Source organism: Manis javanica, chromosome 2, assembly GCF_040802235.1.
Source record: "Manis javanica isolate MJ-LG chromosome 2, MJ_LKY, whole genome shotgun sequence".
Lineage (NCBI taxonomy): Eukaryota > Metazoa > Chordata > Mammalia > Pholidota > Manidae > Manis > Manis javanica.
The window spans coordinates 190,227,487-190,251,601 of NC_133157.1; the positions used below are offsets into that span (position 1 = coordinate 190,227,487).

The 24,115-nt window shown below is 33.9% G+C and overlaps 1 protein-coding gene across 5 annotated transcripts in view; it reads left to right on the top strand.

Annotated features, from left to right (window-relative positions):
* The window catches only part of OXR1 (oxidation resistance 1), a 481,493-nt gene that overhangs the window by 406,497 nt on the left and 50,881 nt on the right, over window positions 1-24,115 (top strand). For all 5 annotated transcript variants that reach the window (XM_073229956.1, XM_073229957.1, XM_073229958.1 and 2 more), the window contains 3 exons: window positions 7,448-7,600; window positions 19,300-19,484; window positions 22,172-22,923. In XM_073229956.1, coding sequence (XP_073086057.1) covers window positions 7,448-7,600; window positions 19,300-19,484; window positions 22,172-22,923 — 1,090 coding nt within the window. The remainder of the gene's footprint in view (window positions 1-7,447; window positions 7,601-19,299; window positions 19,485-22,171; window positions 22,924-24,115) is intronic.

Genomic DNA, 24,115 nt, shown 5'->3' on the forward strand with positions numbered 1-24,115 from the left:
ATTGACTTACTGTTGGTCATACTGGTCCAGAGATACTCATCAACTCTCTCTTATAAATACTGTAAAATAATTTAACCACATGGGAGTATCATGGTAAGTCCATGTTCAATTTGGTTTTTATTTCAGTTTCTGTGAATATTTATTTAATACATGGAACTCTTGAGTTCGTTTTGACACACTGCCTTTTTAAAAAGAATTATCTTCTTAGCCATTCTTCCAAATATTGATTCTGAATGATTAATAGTGAATTAATTTATCTAGCATTTTTAAGGAATGTTCTATATAAGTTGCATTTTACAAATGAATTTTAAGGAATCAAAATTTATTAGGTATTTTTTATGACAATCTCTCTGAAAGGAATTACATTATTTATGCCTTTTATGTAAATTAACACTAATCATAATTTCCATTTTCATAATGACCTAATGATTATTGTTGCATGTAAAAGGCTATTCCTCCATTAAAAGGCTGGACTCCTGTGGGGGATTCTTCTGCTGACTTTAGGAGGCATCCTTTTCTTTTGAGTGCAAACTAGAAAGTTTGCACTCAAAATTTAGAGTACTAAATGGCACACTGGCAACAAAAGACAAATGATTAATGTTAATATGTCTACAATTTTAGGCATTATTAGTTTCTAAGTTCTATTATTAGGCTATTTCTACTTCTTTCATGGACTAATGTACATGAAATTATTGGTAACAGGTTTTCTCCTTACCCAGGGACTTTTTTCTGTGTGTTTGTATGTGTGTATGTGTGAAAGAGAGAAGTTGGGTCTTCTTCAAATGTTTATTTGTTGGTTATTATTTTATTTGTATAAATATAACACTATATTTTAGAATTCAGTCATGTGAAAGGAATATATTACATTTATCGTCATCATTGATGAGAATAGAAGTCAGGTTCTAATGATAGGTATTATTGGACCAAATGATGCAAGAACACCTTTTTGAACATGACCATATCATTTTCCTGGGACTTAGGAAGAGATGCACTGATAAGAGGCAGTGATAGAGAAGAGCTATGTAGCCTTAGGGTAATTTACCTTGTGTTTCAAACCCTAAAACAGAACTGTGAAAAGCTAGACTGTAGTACCTTGTCTGACTAGAAATATGTGGGGCCCTTCTCTGTCCTTCAGCTTTAACCTAAATCTGCCTACCACCTGGCTCTATTTAAAGACAAAGGGTCAAAGAGAAAAGAGTGCTGAAGCTCAAGGGAGCAAGGAAGCCAGGCTTCCTCCTCTGTGAAAATGCTCTCCTTCGCATTTGCCATGTTGGTGAAAGAGAAGGAGAGAATAATAAAGTCATATGAATGACCTTTTGATCTGTAGTGACTCAGCTGCTGTCAAAGCCCAAGAAGCATCCTCTAATATGACCAGCAATATGAATAAATTCTTTCTACGAGATGGATTCAGGAAAGAGTTAGAGTTCTTGAAATTCCCTTTACCTCAATGATAGTAATCACCTGCTATCTGATTATGGGCAATTGTTAGCAATAATTTCTTTTGAACAGTTGTTTTATGAACTGTAATTTTATTTTTTTACCTAGAAATATATTCATTCCTAGACTCAAAGATAGTCCTACATAACTTTATACATATCTCAAGTTCTTATGTCTCTGTATTATAATTATTCTATATGTATAATCTCCCATTCTATATGTATATATTATTGTTATGTTTTTCCCAGAAATTAACAGTTTTTATTTCTAATAATGACTGATAGGTTTCCTGAATGTTCAACTTTGCAGTGGCTTACCTATGAGGCCAAAATGTTATGTTCCTGGCTTTGTTAGCATAAGAACTTCGGTGCTTTTTTGAATAATTTATTTCACAGAAAAATAATTGTCTTTGAGAATTTCCTGGGTCAAACAGTTTATTCTCTTTTTTTCTTTACATATTAATGAAGAAACACATAAGGAGGTAGAACCAAAGTAAGATGAAATAAATGATAAGTAATGAAAATTTAGTATGTCAGGTAAATAAATTTCTAAGCACTTTTAAAGTTTTATCATTTATTCCTAACCTCAAACTTAAGAATTAAGCACTTGGCCTGGCTGTCTTTGTTTTCTCTTCCAGATCCAGCCTTAACCTTCTTATTCTCCTTTGGGTGGTAGGTTTCATCAGTGGCCTCCCTTGACCTTTTGCTTCTTTTGGTTTTGGTCTTTGAAGAGCATTGGTGGAAGATAAAAGGGAAAGGGGGAAGATGCATATTTATTCTCCAGCTCCCTACCTACAAGCTCATTCCAGAGTGGCTTCATTCTTAACATGTCATCTCTTGTGAGCCACAGATCCCTCTCTATCACCAGGATTAGGTATCTGTTTCTCCCCTCTTATGTCTTTAGGCCTATGGTAATAATGAAGCCCGTTGTTTTTTACCCTAGATTTTTTTATACACTGCATACTTTCATAAATAGTTGCATTATTAAACTCTCTTAAAAATCACTCAAATTGATGTATCATCTATTTTTTCCAGAACCTGACCCAATGTAGTATTTATTTCACAGGTGAGAGATTAAGTAGTTTGTGTTTGAATAGCTATTAGCCAAGTTATGATTCCAACCCAGGAAGGCTGGGTATAGAGTCTATAGTCCTTATTATCATTTTATAGCTGGAAATTGATGACTTAGAAACTAATATTGTCCAATAAATAATTGGGCCCAAAGAGAGAAATAGTATTTAATCATTATACATGAGTGTACTAATAGCTGCCACTTTGTACTATCATCTTTGTAAGATTCTTTAAATCAAACATCCTCTTATAAACATAGAATCTTTTGTTTTTTTTTACCTCCTTTTGTTTTTCCTCTGCACTGTAAATTTACTCATTATGCTAATGCCATTTTAGGCTAAAACTAGCAGTGTGATATCACTACATTCAAGATGATATTCAGAGGAAAAATGTTTAAAACAAGTAATGTAGAAAAATGAAATGATTTCAAATAGTCTTTATTTTTGCTTAAACTAATGTACTCCACTGAAGGATGAGATATGCAGAAAGTTGTATTCTCTTTAATATCAGAGTACTATAACAATTGGATTTGATACACAGAGGTCAGAAAATACAGTTTAAAAATATTGTTAAAAATTCTATGAAAGGTCTAGAATACTTAGAGAAGGAAAATATATAAGGTAGCAACAGGGCAATAGGCACACCAAAAGCTTTAAGCATCAGCTGTGATTATACTCTTACTGTTAATACTTTAAAAGAGCTCACCGTGCACTTATTTTATCAATGAGGAAACTAAGGCTTAGAGAGGAGAATGAGTGCTTTAAACAAGGTCACATGGTAAATTAGGGATACAGGTGGGATCGAAACTCTGAGAGTCTACGTCCAGATTTTGTGTTGTGTTCTTAACTACTTTTTGAACTGCCTACTTAATGAAATTGTGAAGACTAGCAGTATAGACAATCTGTGACTGAAACACATGAACTAAAATTGTATACCTGAAAACAGACATTAATTAAAGTAATAGCAGATGTGTAAGAAGTAAAAAAAAATTTGGTTAGAAATATCAAGATAGTTTGAAGAGGTTAAATACTGCATATGCTTCAAGAAATGTTCTCACACAGTCCACCCTTAAACTAGTCACAAACATACCTCTGTCCCTTCTCTCTCTCCTTCCTTCCTTATTTCCCCCACTTTTCCTCTTTCTCTATATATGTATATATTACCTATTTAAACTTAAAATAAATTTAAAATCACTAAAATATATAATATGTATACTTACCTGTTATATGCAATGAATATATAAATTATAATTTCAACTTTCATGTGTTTAAATCTAAATTTTAATTTATAAATATATGTACTTTATTATATAATCTATAAGCTTATAGATTATGTAACAATTAAATAACTACAAATATATATAAAAAACAAATTCTATAGTATATATCATTTATATATTATATAATTTAGCTATAATAGAAAATTAAATAACTATAAATATCATATATATAAATAAATTCTATAGTATATATCATTTATATATTATATAATTTTGATTTGGTGCTTTTAAACCTAATTTAAATATAAACAATTTATTAGGAAATTATAATTTTTTAATATGTGCTTTTTTATCAGACCTTGGTCTTATATTCTGTATACAAAATTTTATAGTTAATTTGTGAAAAAGGAGAACTTTATAGTAGGACTTTGTACTTATGTAGATTTTAGGAAAGCGATTCTTTATGTAAATTCCTGTATTTGTAACACTACAAATAAGAAATGGTTAAACTCTCAGGGTGAGAGTGTTCTTCTAGACTCTGAATAGAAGTATCATTCCCATAATTATAACTTAAAAATTAATTCTGCTTTGCTTTTTAACCTGGTTCCTGGAAACTTCAGAGCCATATCCAAAGCCCCAAATATAACTCTTAAAGTTGCACTTTACTTTCTCATCACTATGATATTTTTATTTTTTAATTTATCTTACTTTATTCTGTGTGTTGACTTTAAGACCCTCAAATTCCTGGTCTCAAGTGGAATTTAATTAAATTCTGAGAGAGGTGGTTAAGCATAATAATTTACAAGTAGTAAATGGTACACATCATGTCTGTTGGACTAAATGAAGAAACATAATTTCATTGCTTTAAAAGTAAATATTTTCTTTAAATTTCATATTATGTATGTTGTGTGAAATAAATACCAATGTCGTTATTCTATGCCTGCATGTTTTTTTCCTCTTCAAACTTCTATGCCTTTCCTATATGTTACCTGAGAACATTTCTACATATTTTCAATTTCAAAGGGGCAAGAGCTCAGCAAAGCCAAGGCAAGATGGGAAATGAAGAGTTTGGAGTTGCTAATTCGGTTATGGTAATAATTTACAGTGATAATATACAAATCATATTGTATAACATTTAATCATACTGTATAAAAACAATGAACATACATAAATCTTTTGGGGTCATTTGTCTTAGCATTGCTTTGCTTTTGCATGTTTGAACATTTGGGGCAATAATTGAGACTCTACAGATGGATGTTTATACTGTATTTTTAAGGCCCTTTCCATTCCTATTGGCTAAAACAAAAGTGAACAAAAGTACTTTAGAAAGTTCTCAAATGAGCTTCAAAAATCACTACATTAAGAATCAGAATCTATAAATACCAGTCAAAACCAGCTACACAGAAATACTGACACTTTGGATAATGTAATATATGTAAATTATAATGAGGTCTGATTATGATTCCTCTGAACAACTTTGATCTTTTTTAAAATAGATGTACTCTTTTGTGCTATACTCTGAGCATTTGCTGAGATAATCTCATATATTCTTTTTAATAGGATTATGACAAACTGGGATTGCTATAGATGCTCAGTTGTAGAATTAGAGACTTTGAGGGAACCTCAGAGGTCATGTTGTTCAATGGGGTATATCTTCATTAAGGAAAGCATTTGATAGTTTTTGTGAATAATATGGTTACATAGTAGATAATGTTGTCAACTGGATTTAGAGGTAACTGAACAGTCATAAACACAATAAGTTGATGGCTTTGTGCCAACTTGTAGGGACCTCCCAGTGGCTCTGCATTGGCTGTTTTCCCCTCCACACATTTATCAATTGTTTAGAAAAATATTTGAAAGGGAAGGTATATAGTATTGCTATAGTTAAGCCTGCTAACTCATGTGTTGGCGACGTGGGTTTGAATCTTAGCTTTATCTTATTCAATGGGGAAGTTACTGGACTTAGCTAAGCATAAGTTTCCTCCAAAAATTAAAGTAACCCAGTATGAGTGATCTTAAAATTGAAGTCCATATAACACACTTAAACATAACAAGTATTTATAAATATCCATTAATGTTATTGCTATCCCCTTTTAAGTTATCTGTGCTGAATTAATTTATATATGTTAAGAAAAAAAACATATATATGTTATATATGTTATGACTGCCAGAGAGAACAGAATGAGTATAATATTAATTTGCATCAAAGAAGAATAAAATTGAAGAGAACTTTTAATTGGTATTAGTGATTGAACAGTGTCATGCAACTATTAAACTCTAACTCCATTTTAGGTTTATTAAAAATATAATCATGTATTAAATATAGTTGTTTTGCAATATTCTGCCATCGTCTGTCCTTCCTTCAAAAAACATCTGTTGAGTATCTGCCCACATGCTTGGGATTCAACCCTGCATTTTAAGAAGGGTATATGAAATTTAGAAAGGAAGTCTAAAAATTCTGTCCTCATATAGTTTTAAGGAATCAGATCCATTTATTAGAGTAGAAAAAGTTACGTTAAAGTTTGATAGCTTTTTACAAGTATCTCAGTCTATGAGGTTGAAAATGAAGCAGTCTTACTATTTTGAAAAGTGAAAGCAGAGCTATTAGGTATTAGTTACAAAGTGAAAGATTTTAGCTTATAGCTCTAAAGAACCTTTTTACTATGAAAACCATTCTGCAAGGCACTACTGCATTTACTCAGGTAGGGAATGCCTCTGTGGAAGTATTTAAAACAAAGATTAAATATCTGTCTAGCTTTCCTTCACTGAACAGAATGTTGAACTTTGCAGGGAACTGAGTTCTAAAGGGTTTAAGAACTTGAAATCTAACTTTTTAAAAATTAAGAATATAAGTAGTAAACTATAGAGTAGTACCAGGCATACCTGTGACTGTCACCAATAGACCTGCCAGGTATTTTCTTAATCACTTTAGAGCTGTAGGTACCACAAAATTTCATTTATGGCCATCTGTTTCAAAATTATAATTATCAGAGTTACCACTAGGTTTTGTTAATTAATGTATTAATGAAGAAGCATATGTATGAATATATATATAAACTATATCCAACTTTTACAAAATATTTTGATATTTGTGTTTCAATATAATTGCTTTCTTTATAATTCTATATTTTAAGTATTCAAGGACAAGGAGGTCCATGGGCTTCACTGTGAGGATGGTCCATGTCACCAAAAAAGTTAATCTGTGATCTGACACTAATCAACACTTCATAGAATGGTCTTGATAAACTTTTGAAGCTTGAGATTTTAAAGGGCTCTTCCAGTGAATGGATTTTGCTGAATTCCTAGATATTACAGACTGCATTTCACCCTTTCTCTGCTCCCAATGCCTGACAGATTTATTAAGTAAAATATATGTGGGATATAAATCACTTATCAAGACCAGTGGTTTTTTTCAGGAGCATCTGAGAGAGAGTGTGTGTGTATGTGTGTGGTGTGGGTACAGAAGTAGTTTTCAAAATTCTCTAGATGATTCATACAGACATTGAATTCTGTATGTTTAGGCTGTGTTAAAGCTCTTTACTGAACTGAAAATGGTATCATTCTTTCCTGTTTATTTTTTTAACATAAGAATATTTTGTGCTGATTTCCAGAATGTAATGAGAAGGAAGAAAACTTAAGGGGAAAGCTATTCATTTGGCTTTGAATGTGCTTATTTTTATTTATTCTCTGAAGTGCCTTTGTTTATTTATTTATTTTAAAGAGTCCTGATGTAGTCCACCCAAAAGAAGCAACTCTTTCAACTACTTTTACTGGTATTCGACCTGCACGAGTTGTATCTTCAACTTCTGAAGAGGAAGAAGCATTTACTGAGAAATTTCTTAAAATTAATTGCAAATATATTACCGATGGCAAGGTAATGAGTAACATTTTAGGAAAAAACGTTTAATCATGCTCTATTTATTACTAAAATATCAGTTTCGCATATAGATTTTAAATCATCAACTTCAACAAACGCTTGAGTATTTTTTAAAAAGTTTTAGAACTAATTTGGGTTAGTGTGGACCTTGTTCATTAACTAACTTACAATCTGTATCTGTTGAGCTGATCACTAGATTGTAAATGAACAAGGCAATGGGATATAAATTAATTTACTGCACTAAGGTATTTAAAATAACTAATTTGCTGTTGGTAGAATGTTGGTAAAAGCTGATAAAAAGTGACCATTACTAGGAATTGTTTGGAGTGCTAAGTATTGCAAACTTAATATAACACACAAACAGGAAGACAGGAAGATAACCACTGTTTACTGAGTACCTACTATATGCCAGAAACTATATAAAGTGTTTTAATTATTTTATCAACTCAATAAGCCTGTGAAGTAGGCAATTCTATTCCTTCTTCACAGGAAGAAAAAATTTTCAGAAAAGGTTAATAAGTACGTTTCTTGATCACAGCCAGAATTCAAACCCAGTTTGAATTTATGTTTTATCTACCATACCTTACTGCTTTTCTAAGGAAAGAACGTTAGCCTGCAAAGGGAATATAGTAAAATAATAATTGGAAAAAAAAAAACAGGTATTGCTTAGAAAGTAGCTATAGCGTGATACACCCTTTAGTGGTCACACATGACCAATACTTTACAGTCATAATTCATAAATTATGAGCATTTGAAATACGGGAGGTGTCTGATGCTACAGATTTCCTCCATGTACTGTTTTAATGGCATTCACAATCTTGATAGGTTGTATTTTAATTTTCATTCAATTCAAAATACTTTCTTTTTATTGCTTCCTTGTCCTGTGAAATATTTAGGAGTGTTTTAGTTAGTTTCCAAGTAATTGGAGATTTTCTATATATCTTTCTGTTATTGATCTCTAATGTTATTCCATGTGATTGGATAACAATCTAATAGTTAAAGGCTTAATTTATTAGGACTTGTTTATGGTCCAGAATGTGGTATATCTTGATAAATGTTGTGTGTGCACTTGAAAAGAATGTGTGTTCTGCTGCTGTTGGGAGGAATATTCTGTCAGTTAAGTTAAATTGAGTGATAAGAGTTGTTCTTCTGTACCTGTACTGATTTTCTATTCTATCAATTACTGACAGAAGAATGTTGAAATGAACACCTTACTATAACTGTGAATTTCTCTCTTCTTTCAGTTCTATCAGTTTTTGTTTCGTGTATTTGGAAACTCTGCTGTTGTAAAAACATTTAGAATTCTTAAATTGTTTTTGTGAATTGACTTGTTTCATCATGAAGGACCCTTTTTGTTCTTGAATAATATTCTTTGCTATGAAATCTACTTTGATGGATATTAATATAGTTATTTCAGCTTCCTTTTGATTAGTGTTAATATGTTTTTTATTATTATTTTAACCTGTGTCTTTAAAGTGGGTTTCCATAGTTTACATTAGAATTCATTCTTTGTGTTGTACATTCTGTGGGCTTTGACAAGCTTATAATGACATGTATCCACCATATATACTATCATATATAGTTTCATTGCCCTAAAAGTCCTCTGTGCTCTGCCCATTCATAGTCCCTCCCCCTAAATTCCTGAAAACTACTGATCTTTTTTACTTTGATTTGCCTTTTCAGAGTATCATATAGTAAGAATTATACAGTTATGATTATATAATTATGTTCAGATTGGCTTCTTTCACTTGGCAGTATGCATTTAAGAATCCTCCATTTCTTTCACTGCTTGACAGCTCACTTCTTTTTATTGCTGAATAATATTCAACTGTGTGGTTGTACCACACTTCATCCATTCACCTACTGAAGGACAACCTGGTTGCTTCCAAGTTAGGGCACTTATGAGTACATCTGCTATAAACATCCATATGCAGGTTTTGTGTAGATATAAGTTTTTACCTCATTTGGCTGAATATTAAGGAGTGCAGAGCACTAGTTTGTACGGCAAGGCTGTCTTTAGCTTCGTAAGAAGTTACCAAATTATCTTCCAAAGTGGCTGGATCATTTTGGATTCCTACCAGCATTCACTATGGTCAGTTTTAGATTTTAGCCTTGCTAATTTGTCTTTAGTGCTAACTCATTGTTTCAATTTTCATTTCTCTAATGACTTAAGATAATTAGCATCTTTTCATATGCTTATTTACTATCCATGCATCTTTAGCATTTTGTTTATTTTTGAAAGATATTTTCATGCATTATCAAATTATAGGCTGACAGGGTTTTCTTTATCTTTCAGAATGTTTAAGTTGTTCTTTCAGAACTGCACTGTTTTCTTGTTTGCTGTGCTTCTGATGACAGATCTTGTATAATTTTTATGTTTGGCATTCTGTACAAAATATATTTCTTTCTTTGGGTGCATTTAAGATGGTTTATCATTGTGATTTTAAGCAATTTGATTATGATGTGTGTCTTGGTGTATTTTTCATATTTATTTTGCTTGGGATTTATTCATCTTCCTGGATCTGCAGGTTAATAGTTTCATCAAATTTGGAAAACTGCCTGCCATATATCGTTAAATATTTTTTTCTCTCCCATCCTCTCTTGAGAATTCCAGCTATGCATATTTTGGGTTGCTCAACACTGTCTCATAGCTTGTGGATGCTTTTTCTATATCTCTAGGAATTTTTTTCTCTTTTTTTTACAATTTCCAACTGCATGAGTTTACCTGCTCTTTTTTTTTTTAAATTTTTCATTAAGGTATTATTGATATACACTCTTATAAAGATTTCACATGAAAAAACAATGTGGTTACTACATTTACCCATATTATCAAGTCCCCACCCATACCCCAATGCAGTCACTGTCCATCAATGTAGTAAGATGCCACAGATTTACTATTTGCCTTCTCTGTGCTACACTGTTTTCCCTTTGATGCCCCACACCATATGTACTAAACATAATACCCCTCAATCCCCTTTTCCCTCCACACCCGCCCTCCCACACCCCTCCCCTTTGGTAACCACTAATTACTTCTTGGAGTCTGAGTCTGCTGCTACTTTGTTCCTTCAGTTTTGCTTTGTTTTTATACTCCACAAATGAGTGAAATCATTTGCCACTTGTCTTTCTCCACCAGGTTTATTTCACTGAGCATAATATCCTCCAGCTCCATCCATGTTGTTGCAAATGGTAGGATTTGTTTCTTTCTTATGACTGAATAGTAGTCCATTGTGTATATGTAGCATATCTTTATCCATTCATCTACTGATGGACACTTAGATTGCTTCCATATCTTGGCTATTGTATAAAGTGCTGCGATCAACATAGGCATGCATATGTCTTTTTGAATCTGAGAAGTTGTATTCTTTGCATGAATTCCAAGGAGTGGGATTCCCAGGTCAAATAGTATTTCTATTTTTAGTTTTTTTGAGGAACCTCCATATTGCTTTCCACAATGCTTGAACTAGTTTACATTCTCACCAGCAGTGTAGGAGGGTTCCCCTTTCTCCGCATCCTCACCACCATTTGTTGTTCTTAGTCTTTTCGATGCTGGCCATTCTTACTGGTATGAGATGATATCTCATTGTTGTTTTAATTTGCATTTCCCTGATGAGTAGTGATGTGGAGCATCTTTTCATATTTCTGTTGGCCATCTGAATTTCTTCTTTGGAGAACTGCCTGTTCAGCTCCTCTGCCCATTTTTTAATCGGGTTATTTGCTTTTTGTGTGTTGAGGCTTGTGAGTTCTTTATATATTTTGGATGTTAACCCCTTGTCGGATATGTCATTTACAAATATATTGTCCCATACCATAGGATGCCTTTTTTTTCTGTTGATGTCCTTTGCCATACAGAAACTTTTTAGTTTGATGTAGGCCCATGTGTTCATTTTTGCTTTTCTTTCCCTTGCTCGAGGAGATGCATTCAGGAAGAAGTTTCTCATGCTTATATTTGGGAGATGTTTGCCTATGTTGTCTTCTAAGAGTTTTATGGTTTCATGACTTACATTCAGGTCTTTGATCCATTTTGAGTTTACATATGTATATGGGGTTAAACAGTAATTCAGTTTAATTCTCTTGCATGGAGCTGTCCAGTTTTGTCAACACCAGCTGTTGAAGAGGCTGTCATTTCCCCATTGTATGTCCATGGCTCCATTATCATATATTAATTGACCATAAACAGTTGGGTTTATATCAGGGCTCTCTAGTCTGTTCCATTGGTTTATGGGTCTGTTCTTGTGCCAGTACCAAATTGTCTTGATTACTATGGCTTTGTAGTAGAACTTGAAGTTGGGGAGCATAATCCCCCCAGCTTTATTCTTCCTTCTCAGGATTGATTTGGGTATTCAGAGTCTTTTGTGGTTCCATATGAATTTTAGAACTATTTGCACTAGTTTGTTGAAGAATGCTGTTGGTATTTTGATAGAGTTTGCGTTGAATCTGTAGATTGCTTTAGGCATTATGGCCATTTTGACAATATTAATTCTTCCTACCCATGATCATGGGATGTGTTTCCATTTATTGATATCTTCTTTAATTTCTCTCAAGTGTCTTGTAGTTTTCAGAGTATAGATCTTTCACTTCCTTGGTTAGGTTTATTTCTAGGTATTTTATTCTTTTTGATGCAGTTGTGAATGGAATTGTTTTCCTGATTTCTCTCTCTGCTAGTTCATTGTTAGTGTATAGGAATGCCATAGATCTCTGCTTATTAATTTTAGATCCTGTACCTTTGCTGAATTCAGATATTAGATCTAGTAATTTTGGAGTGGATTCCTTAGGGTTTTTTATGTACAATATCATGTCATCTGCAAACAGGGATAGTTTAACTTCTTCCTTGCCAATCTGGATGCCTTGTATTTTTTTGTGTTGTCTGATTGCCATGGCTCGCACGTCCAGTATTATGTTGAGTAGAAGTGGGAAGAGTGGGCATCCTTGTCTTGTTCCCATTCTTAAAGGAAAAGCTTTCAGCTTCTCGCTGTTAAGTATAATGTTGACTGTGGGTTTGTCATATATGGTCTTTATTATGTTGAGGTACTTGCCTTCTATACCCATTTTGTTGAGAGTTTTTATCATTAATGGATGTTGAATTTTGTCAAATGCTTTTTCAACATCTGTGGAGATAACATTGTGGTTTTTGTCCTTCTTTTTGTTGATGTGGTAGATGATGTTGATGGATTTTCGAATGTTGTACCATCCTTGCATCCCTGGAATAAATCCTACTTGCTCATGATGGATGATCTTTTTGATGTATTTTTGATTGCTAACATTTTGTTGAGTATTTTTACATCTATGTGCATCAAGGATATTGGTCTGTAATTTTCTTTTTTTTTTGTGGTGTCTTTGCCTGGTTTTGGTATTAGAGTGATGCTGGCCTCATAGAATGAGTTTTAAAGTATTCCCTCTTCTTCTACTCTTTGGAAAACTTTGAGAATGGGTATTAGGTCATCACTAAATGTTTGATAAAATTCAGCCATGAAGCCATCTGGTACAGGGCCTTTGATCTTAGGTACTTTTTTGATTACCAGTTTAATTTCATTGCTGATAATAGGTCTGTTCAGATTTTGTTTCTTTCTGGGTCAGCCTTGGAAGGTTGTATTTTACTAGAAAGTTATCCGTTTTTTATGTTATCCGGTTTGTTGGAATATAATTTTTCATAGTATTCTCTAATAATTCTTTGTATTTCTGTGGTGTGTATGGTGATTTTTCCTTTCTCATGTCTGATTCTCTTTGTGTGAATAGACTCTCTTTTTTTCTTGATAAGTCTGGCTAGGTGTTTTAACTATTTTGTTTATTTTCTCGAAGAACCATCTCCTGCTTTCATTGATTCTGTCTATTGTTTTATTCTTCTCAATTTTATATATTTCCGCTCTAATCTTTATTATGTCCCTCCTTCTGCTGACTTTGGGCCTCATTTGTTTTTCTTTTTCTAGTTACATTAATTGGGAGTTTAGACTGCTGATATGGGATTTTTCTTCTTTCCTGAGGTAGGCCTGTACTGCAATATACTGTCCTCTTAGCCTGGCCTTCACTGCATCCCACAGATTTTGCAGTGTTGAATTATTGTTGTCATTTGTCTTCATATATTGCTTGATCTCTGTTTTTATTTTGTCATTGATCCATTGGTTATTTAGGAGCATGTTGTGAAGCCTCCACGTGTTTGTGGGATTTTTCATTTTCTTTGTGCAATTTATTTCTAGTTTCATACATTTGTGAGAAACTGGTTGGTACAATCTATCTTTTTTAATTTACTGAGGCTCTTTTTCTGGCCTACTATATGATCTATTCTTGAAAATGTTCCATGTGCACTTGAGAGGAATTTGTGTTCTGCTGCTTTTGGGTGTAGAGTTTTGTAGATGTCTGTTAGGTCCATCTGTTCTAATGTGTTGTTCAGTGCCTCTGTCTCCATACTTATTTTCTGTCTGGTTGATCTGTCCTTTGGAGGGAGTGGAGTGTTGAAGTCTCCTAGAATGAATGCATTGCATTCTATTTCCCCTTTTAATTCTGTTAGTATTTGTTTCACATATGTAGGTGCTCCTGTGTTGGGTGGATAGACATTTATAATGGTTATATCTTCTTGTAGGATTGACCCCTGTATCATTATAAAATGTCCTTGTCTCTTGTGACTTTCTTTGTTTTGAAGTCTACTTTGTCTGATACTAGTACTGCAACTCCACCTTTTTTCTCTCTATTGGTTGCATGAAATATCTTTTCCATCCCTTCACTTTTAGTCTGTATATATCTTTGGGTTTAAATTGAGTCTCTTCTAGGCAGCATATAGATGGGTCCTGGTTTTTTATCCATTCAGTGAGTCTGTGTCTTTTGATTGGTGCATTCTGTCCATTTACATTTAAGGGTGGTTATTGATAGGTCTGTACTTACTGCCACTGCAGGCTTTGGATTTGTGGTTATCAAAGGTTCAAGGTTAACTTCCTTACTATCTAAGAGTCTAACTTAACTCATTTAGTATGCTATTACAAATACAATCTAAAGGTTCTTTTTTTCTCTTTCTTTTTCTTCTTCCTCCTTTCTTCATATATTAGGTATCATATTCTGTACTCTTTGTCTTTCTGTTAATTGACTTTGGGGTTAGTTGATTTAATTTTTCATTTGCTTAGTAGTTAACTGTTCTTCTTTCTTTACTGTGGTTTTATTATCTCTGGTGACAGCTATTAAACATTAGGAGCACTTTCACTTATAAGAGTCCTTCCAAAACAGACTGTAGAGATGGTTTGTGGGAGGTAAATTCTTTTAGCTTTTGCTTATCTGGAAATTGTTTAATCCCTCCTTCAAATTTTAATGATAATCTTGCTGGATAAAGTATTCTTTGTTCCAGGCCCTTCTGCTTCATTACATTAAATATCATGCCTCTCCATTCTGGCTTGTAAGGTTCCTGCTGAGAAGTCTGATGATAGCCTGATGGACTTTCCTTTGTATGTGATCTTATTCCTCTCTCTTGCTGCTTTTAATAGTCTGTCCTTATCCTTGATGTTTGCCATTTTAATTACTATATGTCTTGGTGTTGTCTTCCTTGGGTCCCTTGTGTTGGGAGATCTGTGCACCTGCATGGCTCGAGAGACTATCTCCTACCCATATTGGGGAAGTTTTCAGCAACTACCTCCTCAAAGACACTTTCTATCCCTTTTTCTCTCTTCTTCTAATACCCCTATAATGTGAATATTGTACCGTTTGGTTTGGTTACACAGTTCTCTCGATATTCTTTCATTCTTAGAGATCCTTTTTTCTCTCTGTGCCTAAACTTCTTTGTATTCCTTGTCTCTAATTTCTATTTCATTCATCATCTCCTCCACTGTATCTTATCTGCTTTTAAAACTTTCCATTGTATGTTTCATTTCTGATACTGTGTTCCATAATGTTTGGATCTCTGACTGGAATTCATTCCTGAGTCTTGAATATTTTTCTGTACCTCCATGAGCATGTTAATGATTTTTATTTTGAAAATCCCTTTCAGTAAGATTCATGAGGTTGATGTCATTTGACTCTCTATCAGGAGTTGTATTCATAATTTTACTTTGAACCAGGTTCCTTTGGCATTTCATATTTGTATATGCCACCCTCTAGTTCCCAGGAGCTCTATGCTCTGGAGCTGCTCAGCCCCTGAAGCAATGTTAGGGGTCACAGGGGAGTGGTATTGGTGCCTGATGGGAGGAAAGAGCTGGTTCCTGCTTTCCAGCCGCTATGCCTGTCTCCACTGCCAGAACCAGTGGGCCAAGCACTCAGGCATAATCCTCTATGCTTTGTTTTTGTAGTTGCTGTAGACAGGTCTTCCTTGTGGCTGGCCTAATGCCAAGGTAAGGTTTGCTGGTTTGTGAACCAGGTGGGGCTGGAGGGAGAAAGGCACAGTAGACTGTGTATCACAGAGGGGGTTCTTGGAGTTGTGTAGCCAGCCAGGGAGCCTGGAGTGCCTGAAAATCATGAAAGTTCCCATCCTGCTGGGCAGAGTACACCTGGACAATTTTGTCTACCTCTCCTTTCTCCTGAGCAGTAAGCTCTGTGCAATCCTTTCCCCTTTAGCAGCCTTCATGGTGTTAGGATGTCTCTCAGACTGCCCACCTTTCTTTTGTCCCTGAGCAGCCATATATGGATCCCTGCTTTCTGCAAGTGGCTGGAATCTAGGTCTCTCCAGGAATTCTGCCTGTCTTAGCTTTTCAATCCCCTCATCATGAGAGTAACATGCAAGCACGTGAAATGTAGGTTTGTGCTCCCAGACCAGATCTCCAGAGTTAGGTATTCAGCAGTCCAGGGCCTCCCCTTCCTCCCTGCTCGGTTTCTCTTCCTCTCCCTGGTGAGCTGGGGTGGGGGAAGGGCTTGGTTCCCACCGGGCCACCGCTTTGGTACGTTACCCTGTTCTGTGAGGTTTATTCTTTTCTCCCCGTGTATGCAGTTTGGCGCAGTCCTCTTTCCTGTTACTCTTTCAGGATTATTTTTCTTATTTGTGTTTTCATACTATATGCAGTTTTAGGAGGAAGCCTCTGTCTCACCTCTCACACTGCCATCTTTAATCCTCTGCCCCTCTAGTAATTTTTAATTGGATATCAGATATGAATTTTATCTTACTGTGTGCTGGATATATTTGTATTTATGTTTTCATAGACTTTTTTTCTGTGATACGGTTGTTTCTTATAAACAGCTTGATCCTATTATGGCTTGTTTCTAAGTTTTTTTAGTCAGGAGCAAAGCAGTTTCAGTCTATAGCTAATTTTCTCCCTTCCTGAGAGAATACTCTTTTGAGTATTTTGAGGCCCTATAAATTACAAGGTTTTTTTGCTCTGGTTGGTGAGAACACAAATTATTCCTGACTCTCTGGACCTTAGGGATTGTTTCCTGTGCTGCTTTTGAGTGCTTCTTTTCTCATCCTTACCTAGTTGCCATATATACAGGTGGCAATCAGTACTCAGCTGGAAGCTTAAAAAGTATCCTCTATAGCTCACCAATACTTTGTCAGTGGGGAGTGCTCATTTCTCTTTCCTTTCTCTGCCTGCACCTGGAAACTGTCTTCACTCAATATGCTGAGGCATTTGTAGAGCTCATTTTATTTGTTTCTCCTTATTCAGGTATCATGCCCAGCATTCCAGTATCTGAAAACAGTTACTTCATATATTTGGTGTATGTGTATTTTAGTAGCTTTAGCAGAATTAGTTCTTGGCTAGAAGCAGAATTTCAGTTTTAAGTATTTGAATGAAAGTTTTATTTAAGGATCAAAGCAAAGGTAAAGTCATTGGCAAGATTAGGAACAGCCTGCAGCCTAGTGTTCTTAGAACATCATTTCTTGTTGGAGGCTCACTTTGTTTATTCTAATGCATGGAAGAAAGCTGGAAAAAATGCTTTCTCGTGCAAGTCATCTTTTCTTTTTTCTTTTGTACATTGATTGTAGTCAAGGTTATTTATATAGAAATTTTGGAAATTTATCAACAGTAATTATAATGGTTAAATTACTGTGTACTTGAGATTGAAAAAAAATTAGGAAAAGCTTTTTTCTCTGTTGGGATAGGTCCCCATAGTCTTTTATCTTTAATTATTTGGTGTGATACCCAATCAAGCAGGGCTTGTTTTTATTTTCTTTAATAGCTTCTGAAAAAAAGACAAAAAGAACTTGAAAGTAATGATTTGGTTTATTTTTAGAATTCTGTTTGGCTTTTCATTTTCACACTTACAGAATATAGTGGAATGGGAGTTTAAAAACATGAATTAAGGAATATTTGGCAAAAATTTGGCACTGAAGTTGGAGTGATTATACTCTATGACTCAAACATGGAAGGATTATAGTGAAAAGCAGAGTGCCTAGATTTTGAATCTTGGTTCTACCACGTATTACAGGCATACCTCAGACATATTGTGGGTTGGTTCCAGACCACCCACTGCAATAAAGTATCACAATAAAGCAAGTCAGATGAATTTTTTGGCTTCCCAGTGTATATAAAATTTATATTTATGCTACACTGTAGTCTAAGAATACTCTTCAATAGCATCATGTCTAAAAATAACAATATATGTACCTTAATAAAAAAATACTTTACTGCTAACAAATGCTAGTCATCATCTCATCATTCAGGGAGTCCTGATAACTGATCATAGATTACTAAATGCACTAAAATAATAATAATGAAAAAGTTTGAAATATTGTGAGATTTACCAAAATGTGACAGAGAGACATGAAGTGACCAGATGCTGTTGGAAAAATAGCACCAATAGACTTGCTTGTGATCAGGGTTGCCACAAACCTTTAATCTGTAAAAAATACTATATCTGCAAAGTGGAATAATAATTCCACAATAAAGTGGAATGTGATAAAATGAGGTTTTCCTATAGTTATCTATGTTGTTATTAGTTAGGACAAGTTTCCTAGCCCCTTTGAACCTTAATCTCTCCATCAGTGTACTCATAGCATGATTGTGAAGATCAGATGAACAATAATATATATAAAGTATGACACAGAGCATTAAATTAATATTAGATAAAAAGTGAGATCATATTTCTATGGACTTCAGTTTGTTCATATGTAAAATGGAAGGGTTAGACTACACATTTGTATAGCTATTTCTATAAATATTTAAAATTTCACAACTTTTCATGATTAAATTAAAAATGATTACTGTGTATCTTAGAAGTCCTCTAATATACCTAATTTTACAGATGAAGAAACTGAGGCCCAGAGGCTTTGCTTACCCAAAGTCACATAGCTAGGTAGAAACAGATTTTTTTTTTTAATGTTTAAAGGACATTATTCTACTTTCCTTTTATAATGGAATGAGTTATCAACACATGCATTGTATACATGAAACTATATTTGGTACTTGTGTTGAGGGAACAACACAGGCAGCACTAGCAGATTAATGTAAAATACTGCTGATGTCTTAACAGGACTTCACCATACCTTTTTACATTCCTGAAGTTATCTTACTGAGATAACTCAGTAATTTACTGAAGCTAAATGTTAATGCCTGATTTGTTTGGGGATGAATATGATATTTTTTTGTATTTTGCTTCTGCTAAAGAGAATTTACTGGGAAAACTTGGGTTTTATTAAAAATCTTCTCTTGAGAATGCTGGCTGAAGTGCGTGAATATACAGCTTTTATATAGAGCAGATGGCCTAACATTAGGAGAAAATTACTAAAAGAGCTAGAATATTTTTTGAAAATTTAAATTTTGAAGATTAAATGGTATTTTCTTTTCTCATCTTAGGGCACAGTCAGTGGTGTGCTGCTAGTTACACCAAATAATATAATGTTTGATCCACATAAAACTGACCCCTTGGTTCAAGAGAATGGCTGTGAGGAATATGGCATCATGTGTCCAATGGAAGAGGTGATGTCAGCTGCAATGTACACAGAAATTTTGGATAGCAAAATAAAGGAATCCTTACCCATGTAAGAGTGGTATTTATATTCCTTTGCAGTTTTATTGCATCTGGATAGTTATCCTGGTCTAATACTCTTAAATATTTTTTATTAGTTTTATTAAAGCTACTTTTCATTTTACCTATAATGAAATATATATCATATTGAAAAGATTATTCTTAATTCACCCATAATAGTTAGGAATTGTTTTAGATTTAGATTTATACATTTAGTCAGAGACTTGGATATTTAAAAGTAACCTATAGGGACTCATTTAATTCAGTGTTGGCCAGCCCTTTTTAATCAGGCACCACATTCAGAATTCTAAATTATTTCTATGACTAATTTAAGGTAATACTAATAATCTCGGGTAGCTTTCAAATTTTCCTTAGAAAAGTCTGAAGAGTTGGGTGTGTGGTTTAGAGAAGACCCACAGATTGCACAAATACAGATTTAATGGTGGAATATACAGGTCAGGGGATTGGTGTGATTGTGATAACAGGTGTGAGTCTGCAGATTAGCACAATCTTTGAAAGTAATGCGCTTGACTAAAGAAATGACCAGAGAGAAAAGGGAGGAGTGCAATAAAAAAAGATAAAAGGTAGGTATACAAGGAAAGGAAAGAGAAGTAGGAAATAAGAAAGTAATATATAACAGAGAAGAACACCCCTATTCCTCCATATATGACTGTCAACAGTTTAAAAACTGGCTTTACTTTAACTGATACTGAGGTGTATATCCCTGTTTTAGCCCACACAGATGAAAATGACTGTTTTAAAATTAAACCCTTATGGTACAGAACTAATTACAAAGAAGAAGAGCCAGTTATTTTTGTTTCTGAGGCAGACTACATGAGTTGTTAGGATACCTGTGATAGAATAAAATCCTTATTCAGAAAGTCTCCATTATACCTTCCACCCAATGGAAGGTAAATTCATCTTTAGAGGTACAGATCATTCCAAGAATATCTTCTATTGTTAGTTATCATCATCCAAAGTCCGTTTCAGCAGATAGGGATTATTGAGGTGGGTGGAGAGATAAGACAAAGGTGAAGGAGTGAAGGATAAGATTAAATAGAACAGAAACCAGATATATTATATGTATGTTATCAGTCATTGGTGAGATTCACCTTCTGTTACCCTGCTGCTCCATTTGTATTCTGATACTGTGGGATTCTCCTACGCCGAATGATCTGTAACTTATACAAGGATGCTATAGGGCTCCTCCTCTTGCAAATCACTGGTTTATCAGAATGTCACCTGGAAAGACCATGCCTTTGATCTGAATATTTCAAAAGAATGCTCCAAAAAGAAATATCTTTCAGTCTTGCCTTATAACTTGACCAAAAACAGTATTTGGCAACAAATCAGATACAGTAAGTGGTTTTGCAGAATAATGTCAAGTTTGGCAAAAATGACATATAAGATTTGATTGATTTTCTTCTGTCTTATAATGCTTGGGGAGTTGATTGCAAAGGTGTTCTGGAACTATATAAGTATCAGCATTACTGGCATAACTAAATATTTAGTATCTGAAGTTTTATAGCACTTAACTAAATATATATCCTGTTACACTGTTAACTTTATCTCTAACCTAAGGGTCTTGTTAAATGTACAGATAGTTTCTCAAAACTTGCGAAGTTTCAAGACCCTATGTATGCAGTTTGAGTGGCTCACCAGTAGATGACACTATATCTAATAGCACAAATTAAATGCTTGTGTTTCTTAAGGTGAATCAAATGCAAGAAAAGCAGAGGTATGACTTGTACTTCAGCTAATGTAATACTTTAAAAAAATGTATTTACCTATCTAGATTATAAAAATTATGCATAGGCATTATAGAAAATACGAAAAATAAAGTAAATAAGAGAATTACCCAGCTTCTAGAGGTAGCCAATTATTTTTGTGTCAGTTTACTTCCCAGTCTTTTCTATTCTCAAGCTTGCATAAATGTTAATACTTTTTCCACTAAGAACTCATCCAGTTTCCATTTACCACAAACTACTTTTAACCATCATTTTGAATTACTCATGTATACATGCCAAGATGTTTGTACTCTCCCCTTCCAGAACTAAAACTGTCTAATTTTTGGACATTAGTGTTTACATATCCTAAAGCTATTAAATGTGGATATATGAACCATTCTGCTCTCTAATATCTAAACACTTTAGCTGAACAAGTTTTCTTAGAATGGTTAAGAACTGTTGCCAGTAGCTGGAAGAATTCCTCTGAGTACTTTTGTCTCAGTCCTATTCCAGTTAGTTTTCAGCTTTGCATTTGAACCATATGTTTTAGTTTAATCTCTCTGTAAATGTAAATAAATGTGTGCACACATGTGTAATATCAATGTATTTTTACTTTGACATTTAAAATTTTAATCAAAATTTTATCTAAGCTTATATTCTATATTCCATCAATGAATAGATTTTAGTTCAGATTGTAACTTCACCCAAAGTTTACATCTTCAACTTCTTTTCAGGTAGATTCATTCAGGAAATGTTATATTGATGTTTCCCAGATCTTAAGCTGTTGATGTAAATACTTGACTTAATTATATGGCGTATATTAATCTAATTTTTTACATTCTTTCTGTTAAGAGATAGAGATATAATCTACATCTTCTTAGAAAAGCCTTTTTAGTGATACTAATGAAGTTTGGGGGAAAATGGAATTCTATAATTTAAAAGTCTAATAAGATTTAATTTTATTTATTGACAGAGAGATAGATCAGTTATCAGGAAGGGACTTCTGCCATTTAAAGAAAATGACAAGAAGTAATACTGATGAAATAGACTCAAGAACTAGAGATGCAGGTAATGACAGTGCCAGCACTGCTCCAAGGAGCACTGAGGAGTCTCTTTCTGAAGACGTGTTCACAGAATCAGAACTCTCTCCTATACGAGAGGAGCTTGTCTCTTCAGATGAGCTGCGACAAGATAAGTCATCTGATGCGTCATCAGAATCTGTGCAAACTGTCAGTCAGATTGGAGTAGAATGTTTGACAGTCATATCAGAGTCTAATAGTACTCCTGATCACTTAAGATCTGATTCTGGACATTCTGCAAATGAAGTTGGGACTCCTCTTAAAACTGATTTAAGTAATCTTGAAATGGCCACGAATGAAGGAGATCAGGCTACAGGTAATTTTCCAGAAATATCAGGCCCTAAAGAACAAAGCACAATTGTGAAAAGTAATGTAGACCAGGATTTTCTTCATGAGAATTCGCTACACCAAGAAGAGCGTGAAAAAGAAAGTATGCCGTGTGGGGAAGCAACAGATATTAAACAAAAGCAAACTGTCAAAGGAAAACAAGGAAAGGAGCAAAATCAGGACTCAGAGACAGAGGTAGAAGAGCTACGGAAACTTTGGAAAACCCATACTATGCAACAAACTAAGCAGCAAAGGGAAAATATTCAGCAGGTATCACAAAAAGAAATTAAGCATAAAATAGCAACTGCTGAGATAGAAGGTAAGTGTTAAAGAGTACATAAAGTTCGTTTGTCTTATTGCATACTGTCTCCCTCTTTCCTCACTGATTCAGAAGCTGCTCTTTGCTTTGAAGAAGAATCTAGTGGTCCTTGACTGATGGTGTTTCTCTGGGAACAAGTGTATGGTCTCTAGTTTCTACTGTCTTGTCTTTTCTTATCCCTTGGGGAATAATACACATAATGAGCATCTTTTCCACGACGTTTGAAGATTCCCAACTCACTGCATTCTATCTGTACACAACTTTTTTCTATAAGTGCATGCAAGCTCTGTAATACCATCAATTCCTTCATTTTTTTCTTTTACTTCTTAGTATGTTACCTCATTAAAATGTCTTTTTTCATTGCACAGATAATATCCTAGTTACAGTTTGTAATTGCCAAAGCTGTAATTCCATCTCTTTTTAAAAGTACAGTTAGAAATAAAAATATTTCTAAAATCCTTCCAAATATTAGAAGTTCCATCATTGTCTGATTAAATGTTTTCTTTTAAAAAGTAGCCCTAAGGATAAATTAAAAGACCACTTTATCTTTCAGTTTTGTTTTTTGATACTATTAGGAAAATTGTGGTAAAAGTCTTTTATTTGTATATACAGTGTTTCTACTTAATATATTATGCATTAAATAGTGTGCAGCTCAGAAATCTTAGCTAACATTTCCTTTATTCTTTTGGAATATTGATTCCATATTGATTTCCTTATGAACTTTTTATATAATATACACACCTTATATACTTTTTATAGAATTTGTGTAGGAAATCATATAATACTTGTCCTTTTGTATGTGGCTTATGTCTTTTAGCATAATATTTTCAGTTTTCTTCTATTTCAAAGCATATGTCAGAATTTCTTTCCTTTTTAAAGCTGAATAATATTCTATTATACATACCATTTCTCTTTATCTGTTTATTCAGTGATAGACATTTGGGTTATTTCCAGTTTGGCTGTTGTGAATAATGCCATTGTGAACATTGGTGTACAAATTTGACTCCTCCTTTCAGTTTTTCTGGATATATACCCCGAAGTGGATTTGCTGCATCCTATGGTAATTCTGTTTAATTTTTTGAGGAACCACTGAACTGTTTTCCACAATGGCTGCACCATTTTACATTCCCACCAGTGGTGTACAGGGTTTTGATTCAGTTTTTAAAATACTGAGTTTTCTTTGCATCATCTC